Raw genomic sequence first — 24,839 nt, forward strand, 5'->3', positions numbered from 1 at the left:
GCCCCGCCATCAACCCGCCAAAAAATGAGTCAGCCCGCCCTACCCCACTTTTAAAAGTGGGCTGAAAAATTGAGCCCGCCCCGCCTCGTTTGGCGGATTGGCCCGCCAGCTCGAGCCTATTTTACACTGACCCGCCTCGGCTCGCCATCAACCCGCCAAAATATGAGTCCGCCCTGCCCCATCCCATCCCGCTTTTAAGATGGGTTGAAAAACTCAGCCCATCCCGTCCCGTTTAACTGATGGGACGGGTTGGCCCGCCGAGCCGAACAGATTTTGCTGGACTTTTTTACCTTTATAACATTTTATTAATAATTAATTACCAAATTGACCTTCATTATAAACTATTTCAAAAATTTAACCTCCCCAACAAACATAACACCAATTTGCCCCTGTTTGACCGTTGACCACCAAGTCTACCCGGGTACTCCCCTCCCTACCCGGGTATTTTTTGAAAATTTTGCCTACCCGGGTAGGGAGGGGTGTACCCGGGTAGAGTTCTTCAATCTGAAAAAATAGTTGAATTATTTACCCGGGTACATAGGGGTGTACCTGGGTAAATCTCCACCAGAAACCCCAAAACCCCTCCTAGATCTCTGCAGCAGCCAACAGACATACAATTTACAAAATCGGTTTCTCCTCCTTATCTTCATCTTATGTTAATTTTTTTATCCCATCTTCCCACGGTATTGTCACCTACCATTTGCTATGGGTTTTTCAAATCTTGGGTTGGTTGAAAGTTCTAAACTTTTTTTTGATTTCTTTGCAAGTTTGGTTTTGAATGAATGCTTCTGAGAAAAGGGTATCTTTCAACTTTACTGCTCTTGTACTTGTTCCTCATACAATTTTTTCCTAATCTAGTTTGTTGCAGTTTTTGAACAGGTATCGCTTCTTGTCATTGGATGTGTGAATTTCTGAACCTATTCGACAGAGGCCATGCATTATTCTGCCTCCTCCTGCTTCATTTTGCATCCAAGGCCTGGTGTCAGTTTCCGAGTTCTGTTAGAATTCCTGGTGATGACTGTTAATGTAAGTAAACTTACAAGTGCTATAGGAGTTGCTATGTAGCAGTCTCTTGAGTTCAATGAGATTTCATTTTAGTCTCTTGAGTTTTATTTCATTTTGGGGTTTTTGACAGAGATTTACCCGGGTACACCCCTCCCTATCCGGTAAATAATTCAAACATTTTCTCAGATTGAAGAACTCTACCCGGGTACACCCCTCCCTACCCGGGTAGACAAAAAATTTCAAAAAATACCCGGGTAGGGAGGGGTGTACCCGGGTAGGCTTGGTGGTCAACGGTCAAATAGGGGCAGATCGGTGTTATGTTTGTTGGGGAGGTTAAATTTTTGAAATAGTTTATAATGAAGGTCAATTTGATAATTAATTATTAATAAAAGGTTATAAGGGTCGAAAGCCGATTTTGCTGGCTCTAGTGCCAAGTCCCAAACGCACACGCTTCTATTCGTTTCGGAAGCAACGCAAGTTTCATGGAGAACGATTTCAGAACCAGGTCGGGTCCCCAAGGTCCGATGTACCGTCAACCGCCGTCATCCATGTACCCGAAGATCGGCCCCCAAGGCGCCGCCGTCGCCGCCGGCCGTCCATCACCATATCACCAGAATTCTACTCCTTCGTCATCTTCTTGTAATTCTCTCCCTGCGCTTCATTTGATCACTTTCATCTCAAGAAATTCCATGTAACTAACGAAAACGAACATTCTCTTTAACTGATATGGAGGATTAGTGATAGTAACCAAGTTTTCAAAAAAATTCGGTTTTTCTCGTAATTATTGAAAAGAATAAATTGAAAAAAAATAAAAAACTAGGTTTAGTCATGTTCGCGGTTCAAGTGTGATGAAATTGATTTTCTTATTGACTTTGCAGCAGGATTGGGCATTAGGGTTGCTATAAAGCCAGAATATAGGATCACACCGCCGGTAAGATTTGTTTTGATTGTCTATTCTGTTGTTTTGAATTGAGAATACGTAGCATTTCTTGAGGTTCAAGCTTAAGTTACAGTGCATTATAATGTATTTGACTTGATGACAATGCTTTTCTCCTCAATGCTTGTGAGTTGTGCGTGAATGCGCATCAATCTGCATGTCAGTGTCATTTTAATGGACATGCTTCCTTCGTGAAGTTTTTTTGGATCTTGGTTTCACCTTACTCCTCTCAATAGCAGGGTGCATTCTGCAGTGTATCACTGTTGATGTAAATACCAACAGTTCAGATTTTAATAAAATATAAGCAATCTGTGGATTTGTGAAAAATGAAATCTATTAATTTTCTAATGGTTAGTAAAGTGGAAACTTTTGTCGCATGATTGAGGATTCTAAATGCTACTTTTCTTTGCTTGAGTTAACTTTATTTTGGTTTGCCACTCATGTTCGGTTATCTTAAAATTCCTTTGATAACTGCATAGCTTCTTCCATCGCTTCTATTGTACCTTTTATTGACAATGGGTTGCTGCTTTGAGGAATTAATTTTATTCAGATTTTTGCATGTATTCCCTATCTGGATGGTACAGTTGCTGAACTTTTCTTTTTTCTGGCCCTTTTGTATTCTTATTGTTCTGAAGTAATTTCTAAATCTGGGAAGATAGTGCATTATGATTTATGATATTAGATGGATTCTGTAAGGCGCATTACAGCTCAGTTAACTGGAGCAGAAGATTATATGGTTGTTTATACACATTATTCCAATGGACTTGTTCGTATGAACCTTTAGCAGATTTTGTTCCATAAATTTCATTTTGAAGTTGTTCTTCCATGCCAAGTATGCAAAAGTACTCAAGCTTTGCATAATTGACTTGGATCTGTTTTGATAGTTGAATATGGTTTTTGAGGGGTTTTGACAATTTTGCAGCCTCATTTATCACCACACGTAGGTGATAATCCCCGGAGCAACTTCCAATTTGATTTTGGATTGGAGAGAAAACTTTTGGCAGAAGCAGAGAAGGATAACCCAAATTGGAGCAAATTTGTGTCAGACAATCTTCCAACTAAAGTTTCTGAATCATCATCATCTACAAAGGTTTGTTCTTGATTTAGAGCAGGAAGTTCCAATTTATGATATTGTAACCTGTGTTAATTATTTTTTTTCCGAATTTATTACCCAGAGGTTGTAACTTCACGTTTGCTAGTTCATGATAAATTTGGTACATTGTTTTTCGGTATATAGGTAATCTTTTACTGTTTCCAACTTGATAGTGTAAAATGAAACATTTTTTTTCAGGTTACTGCTTCAGATCCCGTTGTGAGCAAATATATAGCCATGGGGCTCAGCCGAGAGGCTGTTCCCATTGCTGTTGCGAGTTATGGTGATAATCCAACCAGGGTATGCTCCGGATCCCTGTAACTCATAATGGACATGATGTTAAGATAATAGCAATGCTTTAGAGTATGATTAATGATTTTTATGTTTCTGAAAAATAATGTATGCCAAACATCTTCTATCTGCACTGATCATGCAGATTGAATAATTTTTTGGATTCTTGGTTATAGACATAGCATTACTTAAATTGTTCTACCCTTGATACGAGAATTTCTCCTCCAAATATTTACTGTGAACTTATTGTTGGTCGTCAAGTTGATAGTTTTTTCAAGAATGATAGAAAGTGGTAATTAAATTGATAGTTCTCTAAACCTTGTATACAAGTTCGCATATGTTGTGCTTGATCTGATTGTCTTCTGCTTCTGAGCATCCCTCCCTGGGTTGGGAAGGAGGAGTAATTTTGGTGTTCTATGGAGTCTACTGGTTCCTTTTATTTACAAACGTCAATGATCAATAGGTGTTTTGCTTAAAACCTAACCGGAAGAGGTTTGAAACTAAATTTCTTTTCAAGTAGACAAGCTGTTGATTACTTGATTTTTTTCGGTTAAATTTTTTCCATCTGTCATCTGGAGTTTACTTCCAGTTCATATATAATTCTTCGTCAACCTTATATTGTGGGGAAGCCTTTCTTATCATGAGACAATTTAGGAGCTTTTACCAGCTCAGATCTTAGTTCCCAGCTTATCACTTTGTCATTCTTATGACGAGCACTACTAAACTTCCCAAAAGTGGTACCATACTGAAAATTGCATTTACTGGACGGTTCTTTGTATTGTTTGTGTTGACCACCCTGGCTGCATGTTTATGGTTTTCGAAGTAATCATTACATGGTGCTTTCCGTTGGATTCGATACCATCTTCAGGTGGTTTAGTGTTTTTCTTATTTAGACTAGTGCTGAAATTCCTTTATTTTGCGTTGCCAGTTGCTACTCTAGCAGGCAGAAGATGTATCGTAGTCTTTACTGATTAAATTGTTTTTCTGACCTGATGCATGATTCATTTGAAGGTTCAGGAATTTGTCAACGGGTACACCCTTCTGCGGGAAATGGGATTTTCATCCAGCAGCGTTGCTGAAGCCTTGGTTATGCATGACAATGATACTGACAAGGCACTAGCACATTTCCTTAATGGCTCATCATGAGCAGTTGAAGTAGCTATGTTATTGCCAAACCAAAAAGGAAGAAGAAATCACCTATGTTGTTTAACTCGTTGGAAAGAACTTTTGAATAGATAGATGAAAGAACTATGGTAGTTATGGATTAAATTTGGAATGATAACATACGTGAAAATTTAAGAATATAGAAAGCCATACTGACATGTCTCTTGTTTCGGAAATCACACTAGCTTCTCATATGAGGTTTATGTGTTGTTTATACTTAGCCCCGTGTAGTTAAGTTGCCGTTTAGATGTGTGACGGGTGAAGTAATACATGCATTGTTAAGTAGCTTCTTTTCATTCTATGAATCACAATTCTGTTTTTTAATTTTCATTTCAGTCATTATTTCTGCCAACTCCTCAACCTTTTTTCTGATTGGAATCACGTACACCATGATCTGCAAGTCTTTCATTGTCTTAAGCAACTTTTTGATGTTAACCCAGAAATCCTTCGTCTTCAATTTATGGATTTGCTCTGCTGTATCTTCAAATGCTTGGTCCCTGATAGCACTAGTTCCTCCCCCTCTGCATGTCTTCCAATGACTTCAATAGCTTATTGGTCCTAGCCTAGAAGCATAGTTATTAATAGCGGGTAGCGACCGATAGCGGCCAAGCTCAAAAATGCTATAGCGGTATAGCGGGTAGTGATATAACCACTACAACGAAGTCCATAAAAAAATTAATTAAAATTAAAAATATACATTCATAATTAATTCTATTGTCACTTTCATTCCAAACAAGGATTCAAAGAATATAAAGGAAATAATATAAATTCCTTGAAAAGAATTACATTAACAAAAATCAAGGAAAATAAGGAAGGATCTAAATATTGTCAAATACGAATTTTAATGCTCTATTTCAAAATCAAGAAAGGAACTAAGCAAAATCATCATCTCCACCATCTTCTAAGAAGTCTTCTCCATCCTCACTGTCACTAGTACAAAAATTATAAATTTGCTCTTCCTCTTCAATTTCTTCATCACCACCACCTTCATTATCAACACTTTCTTTTTCCTTTCCCTTAGTGATAAAGCCCAAGTAGGTTCAGATTAAAAAATCTATTTTACCCTTATAATTAAAGTTTTAGACCATAATACCCTCTATTCCTCCTTTTCCATTGCTTTCTCACTGTAGCGTGCAATTGCCTTGCTAACCACGCTATCCGCTACTGCAAATTGTTGACCGCTACTGCTGCTACATTGAATAGTAGCGTTGCGTGCGTTCTGTTGCGGCATATGGCCGCTACCCGCTACAATAGCGATATTGCGCGCTATTGCGGCGCTATTTTCATCTATGCCTAGAAGTCTTTCGTCTTCAGTACATGGACTTGCTCCACCGTATCTTCAAATGCTTTGTCTCATGCTGCCACCATTTCTTCTTGCACAAATTTTAAGCACCTGTGCTAAAATAAATGATGACTTAGACATATAGGTCATTGCAAGGCAAATTTGGCGGTGCACTAGAATTTTCTTCGAATTTTTCCCCCTCGCTTTCATCTGAACAGGGATACCATTGTTTTTTTTCATTCTTCTCTTCTTAGATTAAGAGCCCGATGGGCTTTTTTTCCTTTCTAAAAGCTGTTTTTTTTTTTTTTTTTTAAGAAAGAAATTTCTCAGAGGGTTTGTTTGGATAGGCTTCCAATTTTTTTTTTTATGCCTTGCTTATTTTAGAAGTATTTTTTTTATTAAAGTTAAAGCTATTTAAATTTAAAAAAAATATTTGATTTTTGAAAAAAATATATAGTGATATCATAAAAAGATTAAACGTAGTTTGAATCTCCAACATCACAATTATTAAAAAAGAAATGAAATTGAGGAACGAAAAATTAAATCGAACCCTAACACTAGGATTCTCCGGGAGTGTTTGGTAGAGGAGTTTTTTTTTATTAGGGAAATACAATTACTAGGAATATGGTGAGAAAGTGAGTTTGGTAGAAAAGTTAAAAAAAAGTTGTTTGGTAGGCCGAAATATTACCGAAAAAATTGGGTTAAATTTTCTGAGTCTATGTTTGGTTGAACGTAAAATATTGATGGAAAAATGGATTGAAAAGACGAAAATAACCCTTTTATAATTTTTGACAACATTACTCCAAGATTTATCACAAGTGAAAACCTTCTGCAAGCTATGACTAGGTGTACTGAGCAGAATGGAAAAATATATGAAGGTGAAGGTTAGAGGAAATAGAAGTGAGAAGCTTCAAGAGACCGTGTCTGATCTTAAAATGAGATTATGTTGCCACCTGAATCGATTTTTGTGATCATAGTCAAACGGGAGTGGATCCTCTCATATGGAAAAATGGTCATTTTATTTGATCACAATCACTCATTTGAAAATTATACATTTTTCTCTCTCTTATCTCATCATCAATAAGTGGTTGTGATCAAATAACATGATCACATGACTACTTTTTCACATGAGAAGATCCATTCCCTAGTCAAACACATGATCCCTGCCCTGGAAGTATTGAAGAGCTCCACTTTGCGTCTCCAAATTTGCATCTCCCAATTTACGTACCAGGGGCATTTCCGTCTCCAAATTTGCGCTCCATTTTTTCTTTTCCTAGCAAACGAAAATACCACCTTCCATTTGATTTTTTGAAACAGTGTTTTTCATCAAATTCACAATGACTGGGTAATGCATTTGCATGGTTAAATTTTTTGAAACTTCTACCAAACATGGTTAAGTTAAAATATCACTAGAAGTTGCCTGGTTATCTCTACCAAAAACCCCTACCAAACACCCCATAACATAAAAGTTTCAAAGATCAATCAAATTGATCACTTTGAAGCCACCAGTGGCGGTGATGGTAGATTCGAAGGATTGTTAATTTGTTGCACGCTATCCGTAGCGACAACTAGACTCATGTCAATGAGAAGAGTGGTGGTTCTTGCGATTCAAGCAGCATTGCTGACTCTTTTTCATGGGAGGTTGTGTTTATGCTTTGTATTCTTTTTCTTTCTTTCTTTTATAATGGAGGGGAAATAGGCATATCATTCGGTGCATAATCATTGTTAACCATCATTTGTTATAAGGTCTATGTAGGTGTAGGAACAAATAAAGAATTAAGTGTAATTACCGCAAACCACAGCTAGAATCAGAGCAATACTATCCAAATACAATAAAAAATATATTCATACAACATCGAGTTAATTTTAATTTTGTTAAAATAAATAAATAAAAATCCATTCCTCTATTTCGTGTGTTAAATTTATGAGCTTTTGTCATTTTAAATGACATAAGTTATGTCATTGTAGGAGAGAGATAGACACAGAAAATGAAAATTATGAGAAAGAGAAAGTGAGTGTTTTTTTAATTTAAAATTTAAATAAAAAAATTATTCTGTGTGTATCTCTCTCTTAAAATGACATAATTTTATGTCATTTAAAATGACAAACACTTTTCTTTAAATTTATTAAGTGCCACAAATTTTTATGCACAACAACAGAAATTCAATGACTTTGCACAAGATTTTTATTTTCAAAACTTCATCTTAAATTTTTTTCCAAAAAAATATTAAGGATGTTTAGTTGATTTTTTAAGAAAATAAAAAAAGTTATAAAAAAATCTTTAAAATAAAAGCAATATAAATTTTTTTAAATATTAAGCTCAAACAATAACCTTATGGGCAGTTGTAATTCCACGGGCACTGTCAGGTTTCAAGTCTAATATAGAGGTCGTTTGGTTCACCTTAAAAAAAAAGTAACTTTTACTACTTCCTTATTTTTAAATTACTTTTTACAAAAGTTAAAGCTATTTATATTTTTATAAAAATATTTAGTTTTTAAAAAAAATATTTGGCTTTTGACTTCTACTTTTCTGGGAAGTTAAAAATTTTAGCTTCTGAGAAAAGTAGGTTTTTGACTTTTTTTGTGACTTCTCCTTTTTTTAAAAGCAGACATCCAAATGAACTAAAAACGAAAAGTGCTTTTTTTCTTAATAAAAAGCAGCTTTTGAAGAAAAAAAAGCTCATCCAAACAGGCCCATAATGTTATGGCGAAAAGTGAAATGCTCATATTGAGGCCCGTAACCCACTAATTATAACTTGCCGGTACTAGGACGGTATGGGCTGTTGAATTCGGTACTGCCCGTAACCCACTCTCTTCAGATTTTCTTTAAAATCTGAAATGCTTATCCATCTAGCATATATTTAATTATGACACTGTCTGTTCACCTATATAAATAAAGCCTAATCATGACTCAAAATTCCCTGCTACTGACTGTACACATACAAAGTCCCCTTTACTGCAAAAGAAAAGATGATTGGCCACCATGTCACTCCTATAAATATTTTCACTAATACATTTTTGTAAGTTCTTCCACCAAGAGAAGACCATCTTCCACTACGCCCATGAATGAATGAAAGAACCATAGAATGATAGAAACCAACTTATAGGTGGAAAACTAAATTTTTAATTGCTGTGCTATCTTGCATGCCTTTAGTAATAATTGCTATTAAACTTTCAACCCACCAATTGACAAACTGTACAATTTAATGGAACTATATTGCCCGATAGACTTAGAAGTCTAGAAGCAACTTTACAACAGACATCTCCAGGAATCACTCAGTTTCCAGTAGAGATAAAAAGATCTTAGGAAGTCAAACCTTCTAACAATTGGTAGTCTTCTCACGAGAATGCACTAGAACCAACTCAAACACCTGCACAAATTGCTCCTGAAAAACAAAAATTATGTTTTGTCACCTTGAGGTTGCAACTAAAATTTGATGCATATGCCAACAATTTATATTAAGTAAATTCTGCGTATAGTTTCTTAGATACTCAAAGTCAGGCCACCTTTTTGGGGGCTATAAAACTAATGCCACGAACTTGAATTTTAAACTAGCAAATATGCACCTGCAACACACAAAAAACATGGAGAGATAGAGAGACAGACCTGTCGACCAGGATGAGCAACAAAAGTTTGCCTCGTCAACGTGCTTCACATCAAGCCCAATAAACCAGGATCCAGCACTCACGTCATCATGGGCATAGGCACGCAGAATAGATCTGCCAACTTAACAGATTCAAGATTGAGTTGCATAAACAGTAGCTAACAGTATAGCTGCAGTAAAGAGTGGATCTGACCTGTTTATTGAAACAAATTTAGCCAATGCTCGCGATATGACATACATCTCTCCTGATGCATGACGAAAATATCTGTTGAACAAGAGATTTAATCATCATTTCAAGAGGAGATAAATACATGACATGAAGAAAATATTTGTGAAACTTAGCGCACATCAATGGAGCCAGAATTGTGCACCAAAAAGCTGGATAAATGAAATATTCAACTTGCTTGCTAGCTCTCCTTGGTTTCCATCCTCAACTAGCAAAGTATAAATTAAATTATATTTTGCAAGTACTTAAGATATTGGCACTGTAATGTATATTCATGTCACATAATAGGCTTATCCAGTTAAGATTGTTTTGAGAAGCAAAAGTAAAATAGGTATTGCATTTTTTACTTATGGGATCAACAAACTCATAGCATTGCAGACTACCATGAAAAAACCCTCAGTTTCACCAAAGATCCACATGCAGCTATTGGAAACTGGTATATACTGTGTCAAACATGACTAATTTATATAATGTTTGACAAAAATTAATGAAACTGTTCAATCATATGAAATAACAGGTTGCTTGGCTTACGATTTTTTGTCACCAAATTTCCACCATTCTGGTTCATACCATTTATGGTTCCTGTCATAATCCACAGACGCTGAGATGAGAACAATAAAATGTATTATTTATAAAGCACATAACATTTTAAACAACATAAGGGGCTCACTGTTCAGAGAAAACTTCGCCTGATTTCATGCATCCCATGTAAACACGAGGTTTGTCCAAATGAGCTGCAAGTGTAGCTCCCAAGGCATCTGTGCAGGAAGAAACAAGTAAGTTGCAAGACATATATTTATCTCAAAATGAGAAACAAACTCTTAGGAATTTAATTAAATAGGGCAAAAGGCACACAAAAAATGTCATCATATAATCAAAAGGAAGAATGTTAACTTTCCCTTCTCAGAAGATGAAAATATATAAGGACAATTCAGGGATAGGAGGCAGTTAATGATTGAGGAAACTTTCTTTTTTCTCCTTTATTTATCCTAATCTTGTTGATGATTTTATAGTTTTATTAGAACCTAGGTACTTTAGTGGCTTAACCGCTTAAGCACTTTTGTTACTGTGCATTTCCCAGGCAGAGATTCTTTCAGCATTAAGGGTTCCTTTGGATAAGCTTTAAAAAAAGTGATTTTGAAATAGCACAAAATAGTCTTTTTGTTTTAGAGCTTTTTATGAAAAGTAGAAATTATTGTGTGTTTAGGTACAATTACTAAAAAGCAGCACTTTTTACTTCAAAAGTGCTTTCAAGCTGTTTGGATGAAAAATATTAAAGTGTTTTTTCTTATAAAATTACAATAAAGGACATAAAAAAGCACTTCTAAAGAAATATGTTTGGATAAAAAAGTACTTTTTGTACATGTTATAAAATCAAAAATATAATTAACACTTATTATATACTTATTTTTTTAAATAAGAAAAATTATTTAATATAAAATTATAATTTTTTTTATAAAAAATTATTTCAAATTTTATATCGTGCCCAGTAATTTTAGAAATGTTCAAAGTTCAAACCATCACTTTCTGATACAGACCTCTTTCCATTTATCAACAATTATAACAAACAGTAAAGATTTTCCTGAATAACAGCAGTTTTCTTCTTATATATTGATTAAAAGGAAATTACAATAACTCAGTTTACTCAACTATAGAGTCAAGCTTCACTTCATTACAGAGATTTCACTGAAAAGTAAACAACAATAAGCTAAAGATAATTGTGCAACAATTATAGAGGTTACACACTCTCCCAATCCCAATAAGGGCCTTTACCAGATTCTTCTCCCCCTTCTCCTCTTCCCTTCTTCCCTTTATATCTGCCTTCCATGCATCCCCACGCTCCCCATTCTGTTACGGGGTATTTTGGGTACTCTCTTGCTGACGTGGCAACTCTATTGCCTTGCATGCTTGTTTACTTGATTGGGCTATCAGCTTATCAACAGATTGAGTCTTTTGGGCTTGGGCTTGAGCCCACACCTTCCTCTCTTTATCCCTTTTGTATCGTTTGATCTGAATTGTATCAATACTTCCCCCCATTTGAAGAACCTTGTCCTCAAGGTTGAATTGAGGGAATTGAAGGTTGATGACTTCAAAATCTTCCTAAGAGCTTTCAAACTCAGGCAAATGTCTCCAACGAATAAGCACTTGAATATGCCCCTGTACTGATCGTCTCACATTCAGCAATGCTTCAAGCTCCAAGAGTAGTTCCCAATCGGCATTTAAAATGCTTGGTAGTGGCTGGACCGTGGAACTTGTCTTGATAGCTTTTTTGAGAAGGCTGATATGGAAAACAGGATGAACTTTACACTCTTTATGAAGCAGCAAACGGTAAGCCGTCTCACCAATGCGTTCCAAAACTTGGTAAGGTCCATAAAACCGTGGACTGATTTTCTCATTGATCTTCCTTGCAATGGTTTTGAGGCGATACGGTTGCAGCTTGAGATAAACCCAATCACCCACTGTAAATTCCAATTCCCTGCGATGCTGATTTGCATAGTGTCTCTACGATCTTGAGCTTTGAGAAGGTGATGTTGTAAATCATGCAGAATAAGATCTCTCTCTTGAAGTGACTGAGAAACAGCATCAATGGCAGGTATGAAGGTGCCACATTTAAAAAGGGTATGGGGGTCCCTGCCATATAATCCTTTAAAAGGAGTCATACCCATAGCATCCTTAAACGTTTTATTATACCAAAATTCTGCCCAATGTATCCAGGCAGGCCACTGTTTGGGTTTAGTGCAGCAAAAACACCGGAAATAAGCCTCCAAACACCGGTTAACTACCTCTGTTTGCCCATTAGTTTGTGGGTGATAAGCGGTGCTATAATGTAACTTGGTGCCAGCACTTTTGAAAATTTCAGCCCAAAAATTACTCAAAAATAAACGATCTCTGTCAGAAGTAATGGTAGTAGGGAAGCCATGGAGTTTAACTATCTCCTTGATGAACAACCCAGCAACATCCACGGTTGTATACGGGTGCTTTAATGGAAGGAAATGAGCATATTTTGTAAAGCGATCAACAACCACTAATATTGTATCCAACCCCATTGCTTTAGGCAATCCACCAATAAAGTCAAGTGAGATGTCCTCCCAAACCCGTGAAGGAACAGGTAACGGCTGTAGCAAGCCCACTGGGTTTAAATTCTGAGTCTTGCATTGCTGACATATTTCAAACCCAGCCATATAATCTTTGATATCCTTTCTCATCCCCTCCCAATAAACGACACCCTCTAGTCTTTTAAAAGTCCGGAAGTAACCTGAATGTCTTCCCATACCCGTATCATGATACTCTTGCAGTAGGGGACCAATAAATTTTGATCCCTTGGGCAACACTAATCGGTCATGGAAAAATAACTTCCCCTCCCTTATCTTAAAACCTTCATGAGCATCAGATGCAATGAATAAATCTTGTAGGATGCCTTTGAGTTTAGGATCCTGTTGAATTTCTGCCTCCAATGCCTCAAACTCAGCCCATTGAATTTTAGATAACACCCCAAAAAACATTTGTCTAGACAGTGCATCAGCCACCACATTTTCTTTCCCAGGATGATATTGAATGTCAAAATCAAAGCCCATTAATTTGGAGATCCATTTTTGTTGATCTTCACTCAAAACTTGTTGTTCTGTGAGAAACTTTAGGCTGCGCTGATCAGTCTTGATGATAAAATGCCTTCCCATCAAATAGTGCCTCCATTTTTGCACCGCAAAGACTATTGCCATCAATTCCTTTTCATATATAGACTTAGCTTGGGCACGGAGAGAGAACCCTTGGCTAAGGTATGCAATGGGTTTGTTATCTTGCATCAAAACAGCCCCAACACCTTTCCCAGAAGCATCAGTGGTGACAATAAACATTTTATTAAAATCTGGTAATGCCAATACAGGTAAAGAGCTTATCAATTTTTTTAACAGCTGAAAAGAAGTCTCGTCCTCCTCATCCCATATGAAACCATCCTTCTTCAAACGTTTAGTAAGAGGTTTGGCAATTTTCCCATAGTCCTTGACAAACCTCCTATAGTAGCTGGTTAGTCCTAGGAACCCTCTTAGCCCCTTAATGTTTTTTGGACTGGGCCAAGACACCATGGCCTTGATTTTTTCTGGGTCAGCTTGAACCCCTGTTGCTGAAACACAGTGGCCCAAGTATTCAATCTGTCTCCTGCCAAAATTGCATTTTTTTTTGTTTGCCACTAAACTATTCTGTTTCAACACTATCAGAATAGCTCTCAAATGGTCAGTGTGTTTCTTTTGACTTTGGCTGTACACTAATATGTCATAAAAAAAAACTAAAGCAAATTTCCTTATAAATGGCCTTAGAATATCGTTCATTAAAGCTTGGAAAGTAGATGGGGCATTGGTTAGCCCAAAGGGCATCACCAAATATTCATAATGCCCCTCATGTGTTCGAAAAGCCGTTTTAAGGATATCTTCTTCCCTCATCCTAATCTGATGGTAACCAGATTTCAAATCCAGTTTAGAGTAAACCTGGGATCCTCCCAATTCATCTAATAACTCATCCACCATAGGCATTGGGAATTTATCTGGTATGGTGATTTTATTCAATACCCTATAATCAACACATACACGCCAACTTCCATTTTTTTTTTTAACTAAGATTACAGGACTAGAATAGAGGCTAGTACTATATCTAATCATGCCATTTTCAATTAACTCAGCAACTAGCTCTTCTATTTCAGATTTTTGGTAATGAGGATACCTGTAAGGACGAATGTTTGGTACTGTACTCCCAGCTTTGAGATGAATAGCATGATCTATTGGTCGGGCAGGTGGGAGTTCCTTGGGATTACAAAAAATGTCCTCAAATTCGGATAGCAATTCGTGCAGCTCTTGCCACTGCTTTGTGTCACCCTCTGTTTCAGTTTTGGATGCTTTCACATAAAAGCCCTGACCTTGGTCACTGAGAGCTTTATTGATGGACTTACAGGAAATTTCAGTCCTAACACACGAAGGGTCCCCCTTGATCACTGTCTCCCTTCCTTTTTCCCCATATTTGAGGGTCAATTCTTTGAAATTTGCCTTGATTTCCCCCAATTGTGTCAACCATTCGAGCCCAAGCACAACATCTGCACTTCCAAGTTCAAATAAGTATAGGTCTTGTTGTATTTGAGCCCCTTGAATATTAATGCTCACCCCCTTGCAGACACCCGTGCATCCAACCTTAGACCCATTCCCAATCTCCACTTGATATACTGGAGTTTCACGAATCTCCAGTCCCAGTTGTTCTGCCAATTTTTTCTTGATAAAATTGCTCGAAGCACCACAATCGACCATCACCGTCACCTTCTGGTCACCTATCTCTCCCCACACCATCAGAGTTTGGCTTGAAGTGAGCCCTAAAAGACTTTGTAGCGAAAGCTGCAAGCCCTGTTCTTGTTCGCTAGTCTCTTGGGTTGGTAACGTAACTGGGTCCTCTTCCTTCGTATCACCCTCTGCTTCGTCATCGTCCTCCACCAAGAGCACGTGCAGCTGTCGGATTTTGCATCGATGGGTTGGATGCCAACGTTCCTCGCATTTGAAGCACAAGCCCCGATCTTGCCTGTCGCGCCATTCCGCCTGCGACAACCTCCGTCCTGGGAACGTTTGATTTTCCGGTGTCGGTCCTTCGGTAGTCGACGTTGAAGCTCTGGTGGTCATCCCCTCCTTAGGGTTTTCTGGTACAGTGGTTCGTGAGTTGTGTTGATTCATCTGAGTTGCGTTAAACCCCGTTCCTAACTTGGCTGAGTGTAACGGATGGTTTGGGCCTGTATTGGCTGAGGCCCAATTTCTATTATCACCTGAATTGACCCCATTTCTTTGATTAAACGGCCCACGGTTGCTCCCCATTGTCCATCCTCTCCCAATCGGGCCCAATCCTTCTTCTCTCCATGCGTCATTTCTTCTTTCGATCTTGACCGCAAACTTCATCATCTCCGTCAAGGATAACAGCGGCGACATCATCAGCTCCGCTCGTATGCTGCTACGAACTCCATTCAACCAGGCTCCCTTGAGCAATTCTTCGTCTTCAAATCGTAGGGTGCTGATTGTTTTTTCAAATTCTGCTCTAAACTCAGAGATGCTCCCACTCTGTTTTAACGTGTACAGCGCACGATATGGATTATCCAACATCTCCGGTTAAAAGCGGCTGAGCAACTCGCGACGGAACATTCCCCAAGTAGCGTTTTGGTTACTGGCTTCCCCCACTGAAACCAGTGAAGGGCTTATCCTTCTAAAACCACCAACACGGCCGCCAATTTCTCCGTCTCTTCCACTCCGTTCACTACGAAGTACCTTTCCACTTTGCTTAGCCACCCGAACACATCTTCCCCGATGAAAATGGGGATCTCCAAACGCCTGTTTACATGGTGACCCATGTTGACTCTCCTTCCATTTCTTCCATCGGGCTGACCAAACACGCTGTCTTCGTGGTGGTTCTCGCCATCATATGATGGATTTCGTCTTCTTCCAGCTAACTCATCCAGCCTCATGATGATCTCTGCCATTCCCCTTTCATTAGCTACCAAACGCTGGATTACTTCTTGTTGTCTAGCGCCGTTTTCATCAAGCCGTATCAACACTTCTTCTTGTCTAGCACATCCTCGTCATAGTCCTTCCTCTACTAAATCTAATCGGTGCTCCATTAGTCGTGTCCAAACCATCCCACAGAGCTCCTAGATCGGAGCTCTGATACCACTTTGATACAGACCTCTTTCCATTTATCAACAATTATAACAAACAACAAAGATTTTCCTGAATAACATCAGTTTTCGTCTTATATATTGATTAAAAGGAAATTACAATAACTCAGCTTTACTCAACTATGGAGTCAAGCTTCACTTCATTACAGAGATTTCACTGAAAAGTAAACAACAATAAGCTAAAGATAATTGTGCAACAATTATAGAGGTTACACACTCTCCCAATCCCAATAAGGGCCTTTACCAGATTCTTCTCCCCCTTCTCCTCTTCCCTTCTCCTCTTCCCTTCTTCCCTTTATAACTGCCTTCCATGCATCCCCACGCTCCCCATTCTGTTACGGGGTATTTTGGGTACTCTCTTGCTGACGTGGCAACTCTATTGCCTTGCATGCTTGTTTACTTGATTGGGCTATCAGCTTATCAACAGATTAAGTCTTTTGGGCTTGGGCTTGAGCCCACACCTTCCTCTCTTTATCCCTTTTGTATCGTTTGATCTGAATTGTATCACTTTCCTAGCAAAGTATCTGTGTATCCTCTTAAACTAACCTATTTCATGTTCTTTTGCAGCCCCACTATGAACAGGGTCCAGTGAGTCTGTACCAAAGCAACTATTGCTTTGCTTATAGCTGTTGAATTGTGCTCAAATGTTAAACTTTGAGAATCTGGTCTTTAAGATGTGTTTTACACATGCATTTGCAGTTTATAAGTGGATCATTCAATGAAAACCTGGGATATTATCTTGAGAAATACTTTCTTCTATATGGCTCTAATAGGTTGTAATCTCCATCAGAAAGATGCAACAAATTAGGATGAAGGAAGTTTGAATTATTGCTATTAAAACTATGTATCGTGAGGTTTCAATACTTTTAAGTTTATCACAGATTCTTGTCATGTGGCCTCTAAACCTAGGTAAGCATGAAGTTTGACATATCATAATGCCCCATATGAGAAACAATGTATATTTGTATTTGCAAGCTAAGAAAACCAGAAAAAGACAGACCACCACTACAAGGGCAAAGCAAACATCTTCCGCCAACAGTGATAATTTTCCAAATGAGACTATCAAAACTTGTTTAAAGATGGACTTATAAAGATAACAGAAAAGTACTCCCTATTTTCATAGCTACTTTAAAGCCATCATATTAAATTTTCTCACATACAACTGCAAGAGAGTATATGCAACCTGCAAAATCCCATAACTACGAATAACTTAGAAAGTTAACAGACAAAGCTTATAGCTGATAATTCTCTACGAAATTGACAAAGTCAATAATGTGACTGAACATAAAAGTAAACAATTCCTTGCAGGCTTATGGGCACAACATCTCCTAAACCACCAATAAAAAATTCAATACTATCAAAATTAGTTGAAAGAAAATGACAATTTTCAAAAACAAAGGTATGCCTTTTTTATTTTGTTTTCCAAAATCTCTCTGCAACCAAGTAGAGCAACAAAAAAGAAGAAATCAAATCAAACCTAAGCAATACACAGATTGAAGTAAAAATAGCCTTAGTCATGATTACAAGTCATGAAGCAAGAAGCAGGGAAGATAGCCGAGAGACGAAGCCGTGAGGAGTGTTGAGAGAAGAACCAGAGAGAAATGCCAAGGAATGACTGGGGAGAGGAAGATTGAGGCAAGGGTATGGGTTGTAATTTCAAAAATTCAAAGGCGATAATTTTGTCCATAAAAATTTAAAACCTGATTCCTAATCATCTCTCTCTTCTATTGCAGTGGATTTCTTAAGAAGCTAGAAACTGTAAAGTGATTTTTAGGGGCTTCTGCTTTTTACTAGAAGTCAGCTGTAACACCCTAAAATTGACGAAAAGTGCTTTTTTAATGATAAAAATCGCTTTTATTTGAAAAAAGGCCCTTCAAAATTGGCTACCATTACAGGAATAAAAGAAATGGTAAATCATCCATAATTCAATAAAAGGTTAGTAAGCACCACTGCATTCTATATGCTGACAAGAAACTCAAGGTCATATGATCATATTCCCATGTGTATCAACGGATTTCTCTAATGCATAGAATGATTTAACTGCAGAGTTCAATTCAGGGATAAAAGGAACATAATTACAATAACAATAGTGAAATATTAGTAAATTGCATTAGGACAACCTCATCCAGTCAAAGAAAAACTAACCAATATTTACATAAACATCATCGTTGACTTTAGCATAAAACTCAGCATCCCATTCATCTGCAGCATGAGCAAAGAACAATTTCGCTTTCTGTGGGAGTCCCTCATTTGCTTCCACATGATCATCCTGTCAACATAAGTGTTGAAGGTGGTAAGCTAACTAGCTTATGCTCTTGAACCTTACACTCTACTTACAGAAAGCCACAACATAGAAAAAAGAATTTATGTTAAGCAACTATAACTGCAACATGATAATATAACCTCATATTTGCTTGCTTATTTAAACTCAGTCTAAAAACAACATATAGCATTCACATAAGTATTGATGTTAACTTAAGATTGATCTCAACTCATATAGATCGATATTCGGACTTCTGGGTTTCAATATAATATATGTGGTTTTAACCATTGGAAACAGAAGAATAAAAGAAAATAAAATGCTCAGTGCAATAACTATTTATAAAAATACAACAGTGATTGAAACAAGTTTTTCTGGAACTGCTTGGTCTAATTTGACTGACACAACTGGTGACAAAGTAGTTGCAACAGAGTTCTCAGTGGTCAAAATCTCTTCTATTCTAACTTTTATCAACTTGGTAGATTCAATTTTTGCATGGTCAGGAGCATTACTGAATTCTAATCTGAACGTTGGGCTCTAGAGGCTCCATTTCCAAATTTAGAATGAGAAAATTTGCTTGCACTTTTACAGAAAAGTGAATGGCAAATGGTATACTTAAATTGCATCCTTTAAAATTTGCTGTTTAAATTAGTTAAACATACAAGAATTAGGAAGTCATTAGTCAGCCTATTCTCACGATCAATGTCCTTATCCATACTGTCCCCGCGATTTGCACTGCAAAATTATATGTAATTCATAAGAAGTGGTTCAAATTGAATCCCCGGTCCCCACTACCCTCTGAAAAAAAAACCCAAGTCTATAAAAGAAAGAATTTAAACCTTCTTCCAATAACAAATCGCACAATGATGCCTTTTCCATCTTCTATTTTCTTCAAAGCTGCACCTATAAAGGCAGTGCTTTAAAATTAAAACCTCCTCTGAACCACAATCTTAGTGCAAAAAGTTGTAAACTATTTTATAAAATCTGTAAACAAACTATCCAATGTACTAGAACACCAAATATTTCATGAACGTTCAAAACAACTATGTTCAAAATCAAAGCAATGAATCATTACAAACAATATACTATAAAACAGAGTTACATTCTAGAGCTTTTTTCATGAATCATGATCAACATCAGATATGGCAGGAAATAAAATATATCAATACAAGGATACTGACTCTTCTTTCTAGTGTGAAAATGAAGAGAGAAAAAAAAAAAGGGGGGGGGGGGGTTTGGGGGGAGTTTGTTCAATTATAGAGTTCCTCTTGTCTCTTTCTCAGTACCTTACATCAAGTTTCATATTTTCTGTGGTTTTTTTAATTTCGAAACGTTACTGACTTATGGTGGAGTTATTCAAAATGTTACTGACTTGTGGTACTGAGCAAGACAAAGCAAAGAATATATTACCACTTCCCATCCATGCTTTACGAATTGCATCTCTATTCTTCTGCCGGCCAAACTTTGTCAGTATACCTATCACTACCAAGGGCCTTCTCTTAGAGTAGGTCCCATTAGTCTCTATCAAGCGCTTTGAAACAAAACCCTCTTGTCTAGCTGCAGCAAGTTCTATCTCAAGTGCATCAAGCTTCTTATGTTGTTCCCTAAACGATCACATAATTAAACAGTATAGCCACAAAAGAAGTTAAGAAACTTAACAACACCAAAGGACATCATTAATAAAATCACATGGCAATTAAGAACTTCTTGCTGTTTTTAAAAGAAAAAGAAAAGGAGTACACGTAAGTAAATTTAATTCACCTGCAGGCTATGATTTTCAATGTATCATCCACTGATATCGCAGATTGTCCCTAGAATGAAAACGTTGCGGTTAACATAGCCAGAACAAGAAGTAGACGTGTCAAACTATATGTCCCTCCCAAAGTGATCTCTATAGGTCACAGTAAACAACGAGTATCCAACAGTTGATTTACTACACAGCATGAGTCTTTAATTATAATATGCACGCGATCAACTAGTTCTCAAATTCAAATGCAATCACATTAAACCGTGAAAAATGCATCTCCCGAACGGAAACCAGATCCTTAACTTCATTCAGCCGGTGCAGTAATTGAGTCCGCAATCATAAAAAAAAAAATTAAATCCGATGCAGTAATTGAAATTGCAGTGAAAAATTGAACGAGTTCGGATAAATGAATCAGAGTGAGAAATGACTAGTACTACTGACCTGGCCAGTGATCCTATCGAGCTCTTTGATGAGATAAACTCGGTTCTCCGCGTCCTGCCATAACCTGAAGAGAACAATTGAGATTAATTGAATTAAGAGTAACAGCAGTTGAAGGAAGTAGAAGAGAGAAGGAAGAACCTTCCAGCGACGTAGATAGAAGCGAAAGTAGCGAACATGGAGATGAGGAGTGCAGGAATGCGGGATCGATGAGCCATACTGGAAAGTCGGTGGCTCGATCCCTTGCTCTGCATTTCGAATTGGATCCAATTCAGTGATTGAAATGAATGATAATGATATGATTTGCTTGCAGATGCTGAGAGAGTTGGCTAGAAGTAAAGCAAGACAATAGAGAATGCTTTGGTGTTGTTGGTGCTGTTGATTGGTGAACAAAATCACCAACCCTTTCAGCCCTTTACCTCCTCCCCTCTGTTAATCGGGGATTTAATCACATTATTATCTATCTTTTTCTGTTCAGTGAAACCATATTTTTGAACTAAATCCAGTAAGTAAAGTTTTGAGTAAATATCTTTTTCGTTATGACAATTTTCAGTAGCCACAATTTACTGCCCAACAATAAAAAGGCTCAATTTAGTTTCTAATATTTGAAAAAAAGTGTTTCAAAAAGTGCCATATTTGTTCTTCTGGTAGTTAGCATGTGACGGCCCAACTAACGGAGCACGACCCAACTAACGGAGCACAGGTGGACCGTTAGTTAGCTGAGTCACTAACGTCACAAGCCACGTGGAGGAGACAGGAACGATGTCGTTGTGTTATATGCGAAGGCCCTCAGATGTAACTAGAAGCGGACGACGTCGTTTGGTTAAAGGAGACTTCTTCAACCTTGGTGTTATCTCAGTTGACACACTCAGACAATAAGTTACTTGTCCATACCCACCATTTCCTCTGCTCGTGAGCTTCATTTTCGGTGAAGGTTGTGAGGAACAATGGTTTGTTGGTGCACGTCTCGTCTGCAGTTGCAACCATTTGGAAGTAGTGTGGTTTTTGGTGAAGATCGTTAAAACGGTTGTGAGTATGGTGACATTCGAGCAAGGTACGTGGAAGAAGCATTTCTTTATTATCTGTGGTCCCCCTACCCTTTTTCGTCATTGTTTTTTTGTTTAATGTGGTCCCCCATGTGCGGTATTGGTAAAGAGATTGTTAGGGTTTTATTTTCTGGTCCCCTTTGGTATTTTATATTTGGAACTTGTTGCATGTGGTCCCCTTGTCGTTATTTAAATTGTTATTTGTAGTGATTAGTGGACCAAAGTTTTTAGCAATGGAGCCATTTAAAAAATCTGTGATTGTTACAGTATTATTGTAATATTGATAATACATGATTGGTTATATGATACTGTACAATAATATTATGGTAGGGTAAAAAATGATTGAGTTCTGTTTTCTATGCAGATAGATGAATATATAGTCATAAGATATCACCATGGGGGTGTGTTGGTTAGGAATGATGAATGGAAGCTTACTTATGTAAATGAGAGAGTGGATGATTTACCTGAAATGGATGCAGACTGTGTAAACCTTCGTGACCTTGAAACTATATGGTTGCCAAAAATGTAGACAGATGTGGTGGCTCAAGCCTACTGAGAGTGATTTAGAGGTTGTGTTATGTCTTCTTGAAAAAGATTCAGATATTTTGCAAATGGTCAAGGCTGCCTTAAGTAATGGGAACAAAATCGAAATATATTTTGAAGATTGCATTGTTGTTCTTGACATTTTGGCTGGTCCTGCAGAAGGGAGTGATGGGTCTGTACCTCAAAGTGCTGATGAGGAGGGGGTCTTAGGTGATTCAGTTGGCAGTTCGTGTGACTTCCATATGACTTCTGCAGATGAATATGAAGAGGGAGAGGATGAACTGGATGAAGAGGATGAGCCACTTATTTCATTGAAAAAAAGGGTGAAAAGAAAGAAGAAGAAAAAGACAGTTAACAAGAGTGACATGGAAGAAAACTTGGAAGAGGATGAGCAGAATATGTCATTTGAAGAGTAGGGCTATGATTACAATTCTGAAGAGCTGAAGACTCCTCCTTCAAGTGGGGATGAGGAGGTTGAAAGGGTTGTGTTTCCGAAGTTTAATGAGGAGAATACTTTTGCTCATGTACAACTTGAGCTTGGAATGGAGTTTGACAGTTTAGAGCACTTTAAAAATGGTGTGAAAGACTACAATATAAGTCTTGGGAGGCAATTTAAGTGGGTTAAAAATGACAAGGTAAGAGCAAGGGCCAAATGCTCAAATGAAGACTGTGAGTGGATGATATATTGTGCCTGGAACAACAAATTCAATAGTTTCCAAGTGAAGACATTCAATGATGAACATTCCTGCTACAGAATTTTCAAAAATAAAAGGGCCAGCAAGGATTGGGTTGCAAAAAAGTTGGAGAAGAGGCTGGCTACACAGCCCAACATGACAAGGGCTGAAGCTTATGAGCATTTAAAAGAGGAGTACAAGGTCCTTGTACATCTCAAGAAAGTGACCAAGGCACTGTGAAAGCCAAAGGCAGAATAGAAAGTTGTGAGAAGGAATAGTATACCAAGTTAAGGGACTACTTGGGTGAGATTTTGAGAAGCAATCCTGGCTCCACTTGCCAGATGCAAGTAATACCACAACCTATACCTGATAGCCCACCTATTTTTTCTATACTTTATATATGTCCTGATGCCTGTAAGAAAGGATTCAAAGCTGGTTGTAGGCCATTGATTGGCTTGGATCGTTGTTTCTTAAAAGGATACTATGGGGGACAGCTCTTGAATGCAGTGGGAGAGGATGCAAACAAGAGTTTTTATGTCATTACTTATGCAGTGGTTGACAGTGAGACCAAAGAAAACTGGAAGTGGTTTCTGAGTCAAGGAGGACCTTCTGAGTCAGTGAGACCAAAGAGGATGCAAACAAGAGCTTTTATGTCATTGCTTATCCAGTTAATGTCAACATACCATCAACACCTGAAGAGGAGCTCCCTTTGATTCAAGGAGGACCTTCTGTACTATCAAGACAGTCCCAGGCAGCTGAGGACTCCATTAGGGGCAACAACCCACCACCTAATGCCCCACCACCACCAGAAGTTTTGTCAAGTCAAACTCTCAATGCAACAAGCAGTGGCACAAGGAGCAGGCTAATGGCCTTCATGACCACACCTGGGTTTAGGCCACCGAGGCCAGCTTGAATGAAGTTGATCAGTTGTAGGTCTAGTGTTTTTTGTATAGGGGTTCAGTGTTTTTTGTATAGGCAACACTGTTATCTTTGGCCAATTTTTTAAATTGTTGGCAAGTTCAGTTGTACCCCCATATTTGTTTGTATTTAAGGCCTTTAGGTGAACTACTTGTTTTTTTTATTCACAATTGGCAGGCCCTCTTTTTGTTATGTGCCTGTAATTATGAAACCTTAGTGTGGAAACTGTTTGAAGGATGGGTTTATAATTGTAAATGGCTACATCAAATCTGATTTATCATCTTTTGTCAATTAATTTCTTTCCCTTTGTTTGATAACTTTAACTGTTCCAATTTTTTCCCTTTCTTTGCTGCAATATGTCTGTGATACTAACTGATTTATCAACCTTGGTCACTTGCTTCTTTTGCTGCAATATGTCTCTGTATACATTTATGGAAAAAGGATGTGATCCAATGATGTCATGAGTTACAATGCAGCTTTGAACTGTTTGTGGTATTACTTGCTGGTTTGAGTTACATATGTGGATACATTTTGCTGCAATATGTGCATTTCATTGCTGCAATATGTTGTGTTACTGGCAATACCTCTTTTTACTAAACAGCTAATGTCTATTTTTTAACTGTCAGGGACCAATTAGGGCCCCGATACAAATTGTCAGGGACCAATTTGGGCCCCGATATAAATTGTCAGGGACCAAATAGGGGTTTCGTTTATTTTGTTAGGCACCGAAAACAGTTCCAAAATCCCAGTTGCAAAAACAAATATGACTACATATATCACTACTTCCAACTTCTCAAAGTCACTTATTCCAGCACACACAATCAGTCCACCCTCATTATGCAGATAAAATGGTTATGCCCCATCATGGCAGTGGATTCATAACAGGAATAAAACATATGATGCAAACATATGACAAGTA

The 24,839-nt window shown here is 37.7% G+C and overlaps 2 protein-coding genes across 4 annotated transcripts; one reads left to right on the forward strand and one right to left on the reverse strand.

Moving 5' to 3' along the window:
- The first annotated feature begins 1,435 nt into the window (after positions 1-1,435).
- Positions 1,436-4,772, forward strand: LOC133293588 (uncharacterized). The gene is made up of 5 exons (XM_061492178.1): positions 1,436-1,644; positions 1,884-1,936; positions 2,865-3,032; positions 3,234-3,335; positions 4,338-4,772. Exons 1-5 carry the CDS (start codon positions 1,488-1,490, stop codon positions 4,470-4,472), a joined length of 615 nt encoding a protein of 204 aa, XP_061348162.1. The 5' UTR covers positions 1,436-1,487; the 3' UTR covers positions 4,473-4,772.
- Positions 4,773-8,697: 3,925 nt separating this feature from the next.
- LOC133293555 (hydroxyproline O-galactosyltransferase HPGT1) lies at positions 8,698-21,163 on the reverse strand. 3 transcript variants are annotated; one of them, XM_061492145.1, is made up of 12 exons: positions 20,881-21,163; positions 20,743-20,806; positions 20,316-20,365; positions 19,965-20,158; positions 19,394-19,451; positions 19,217-19,289; positions 18,440-18,563; positions 10,274-10,361; positions 10,135-10,185; positions 9,571-9,642; positions 9,380-9,492; positions 8,698-9,158 (listed from the first exon to the last, which is right to left on the reverse strand). In XM_061492145.1, the coding sequence occupies exons 1-12, from the start codon at positions 20,991-20,993 to the stop codon at positions 9,136-9,138; spliced, it is 1,023 nt and encodes a 340-aa protein (XP_061348129.1). In that variant the 5' UTR covers positions 20,994-21,163; the 3' UTR covers positions 8,698-9,135. The 3 variants fall into 3 exon arrangements, with proteins under 3 accessions (XP_061348129.1, XP_061348128.1, XP_061348130.1); XM_061492144.1 differs by having other exon boundaries at positions 19,394-19,457; XM_061492146.1 differs by having other exon boundaries at positions 9,136-9,155; positions 19,394-19,457.
- Between the last annotated feature and the right edge of the window lie 3,676 nt (positions 21,164-24,839).

Source organism: Gastrolobium bilobum, unplaced genomic scaffold, assembly GCF_033153095.1.
Source record: "Gastrolobium bilobum isolate Gb01-03AN ecotype WA unplaced genomic scaffold, APGP_CSIRO_Gbil_v1 utg1090, whole genome shotgun sequence".
NCBI classification, from domain to species: domain Eukaryota; kingdom Viridiplantae; phylum Streptophyta; class Magnoliopsida; order Fabales; family Fabaceae; genus Gastrolobium; species Gastrolobium bilobum.

Excerpts from the sequence above, each read along its gene's own strand:
- LOC133293588 (XM_061492178.1), top strand. The coding sequence starts at position 1,488 with ATGGAGAACGATTTCAGAACCAGGTCGGGTCCCCAAGGTCCGATGTAC. Across the intron at positions 1,937-2,864 it reads AATATAGGATCACACCGCCG|CCTCATTTATCACCACACGT; the intron begins GTAAGATTTGTT and ends ACAATTTTGCAG. Across the intron at positions 3,336-4,337 it reads ATGGTGATAATCCAACCAGG|GTTCAGGAATTTGTCAACGG; the intron begins GTATGCTCCGGA and ends ATTCATTTGAAG.
- LOC133293555 (XM_061492144.1), bottom strand. The coding sequence starts at position 20,993 with ATGCAGAGCAAGGGATCGAGCCACCGACTTTCCAGTATGGCTCATCGA. Across the intron at positions 19,290-19,393 it reads CGATTTGTTATTGGAAGAAG|TGCAAATCGCGGGGACAGTA; the intron begins GTTTAAATTCTT and ends ATAATTTTGCAG. Across the intron at positions 10,186-10,273 it reads GGCGAAGTTTTCTCTGAACA|GAACCATAAATGGTATGAAC; the intron begins GTGAGCCCCTTA and ends GGATTATGACAG.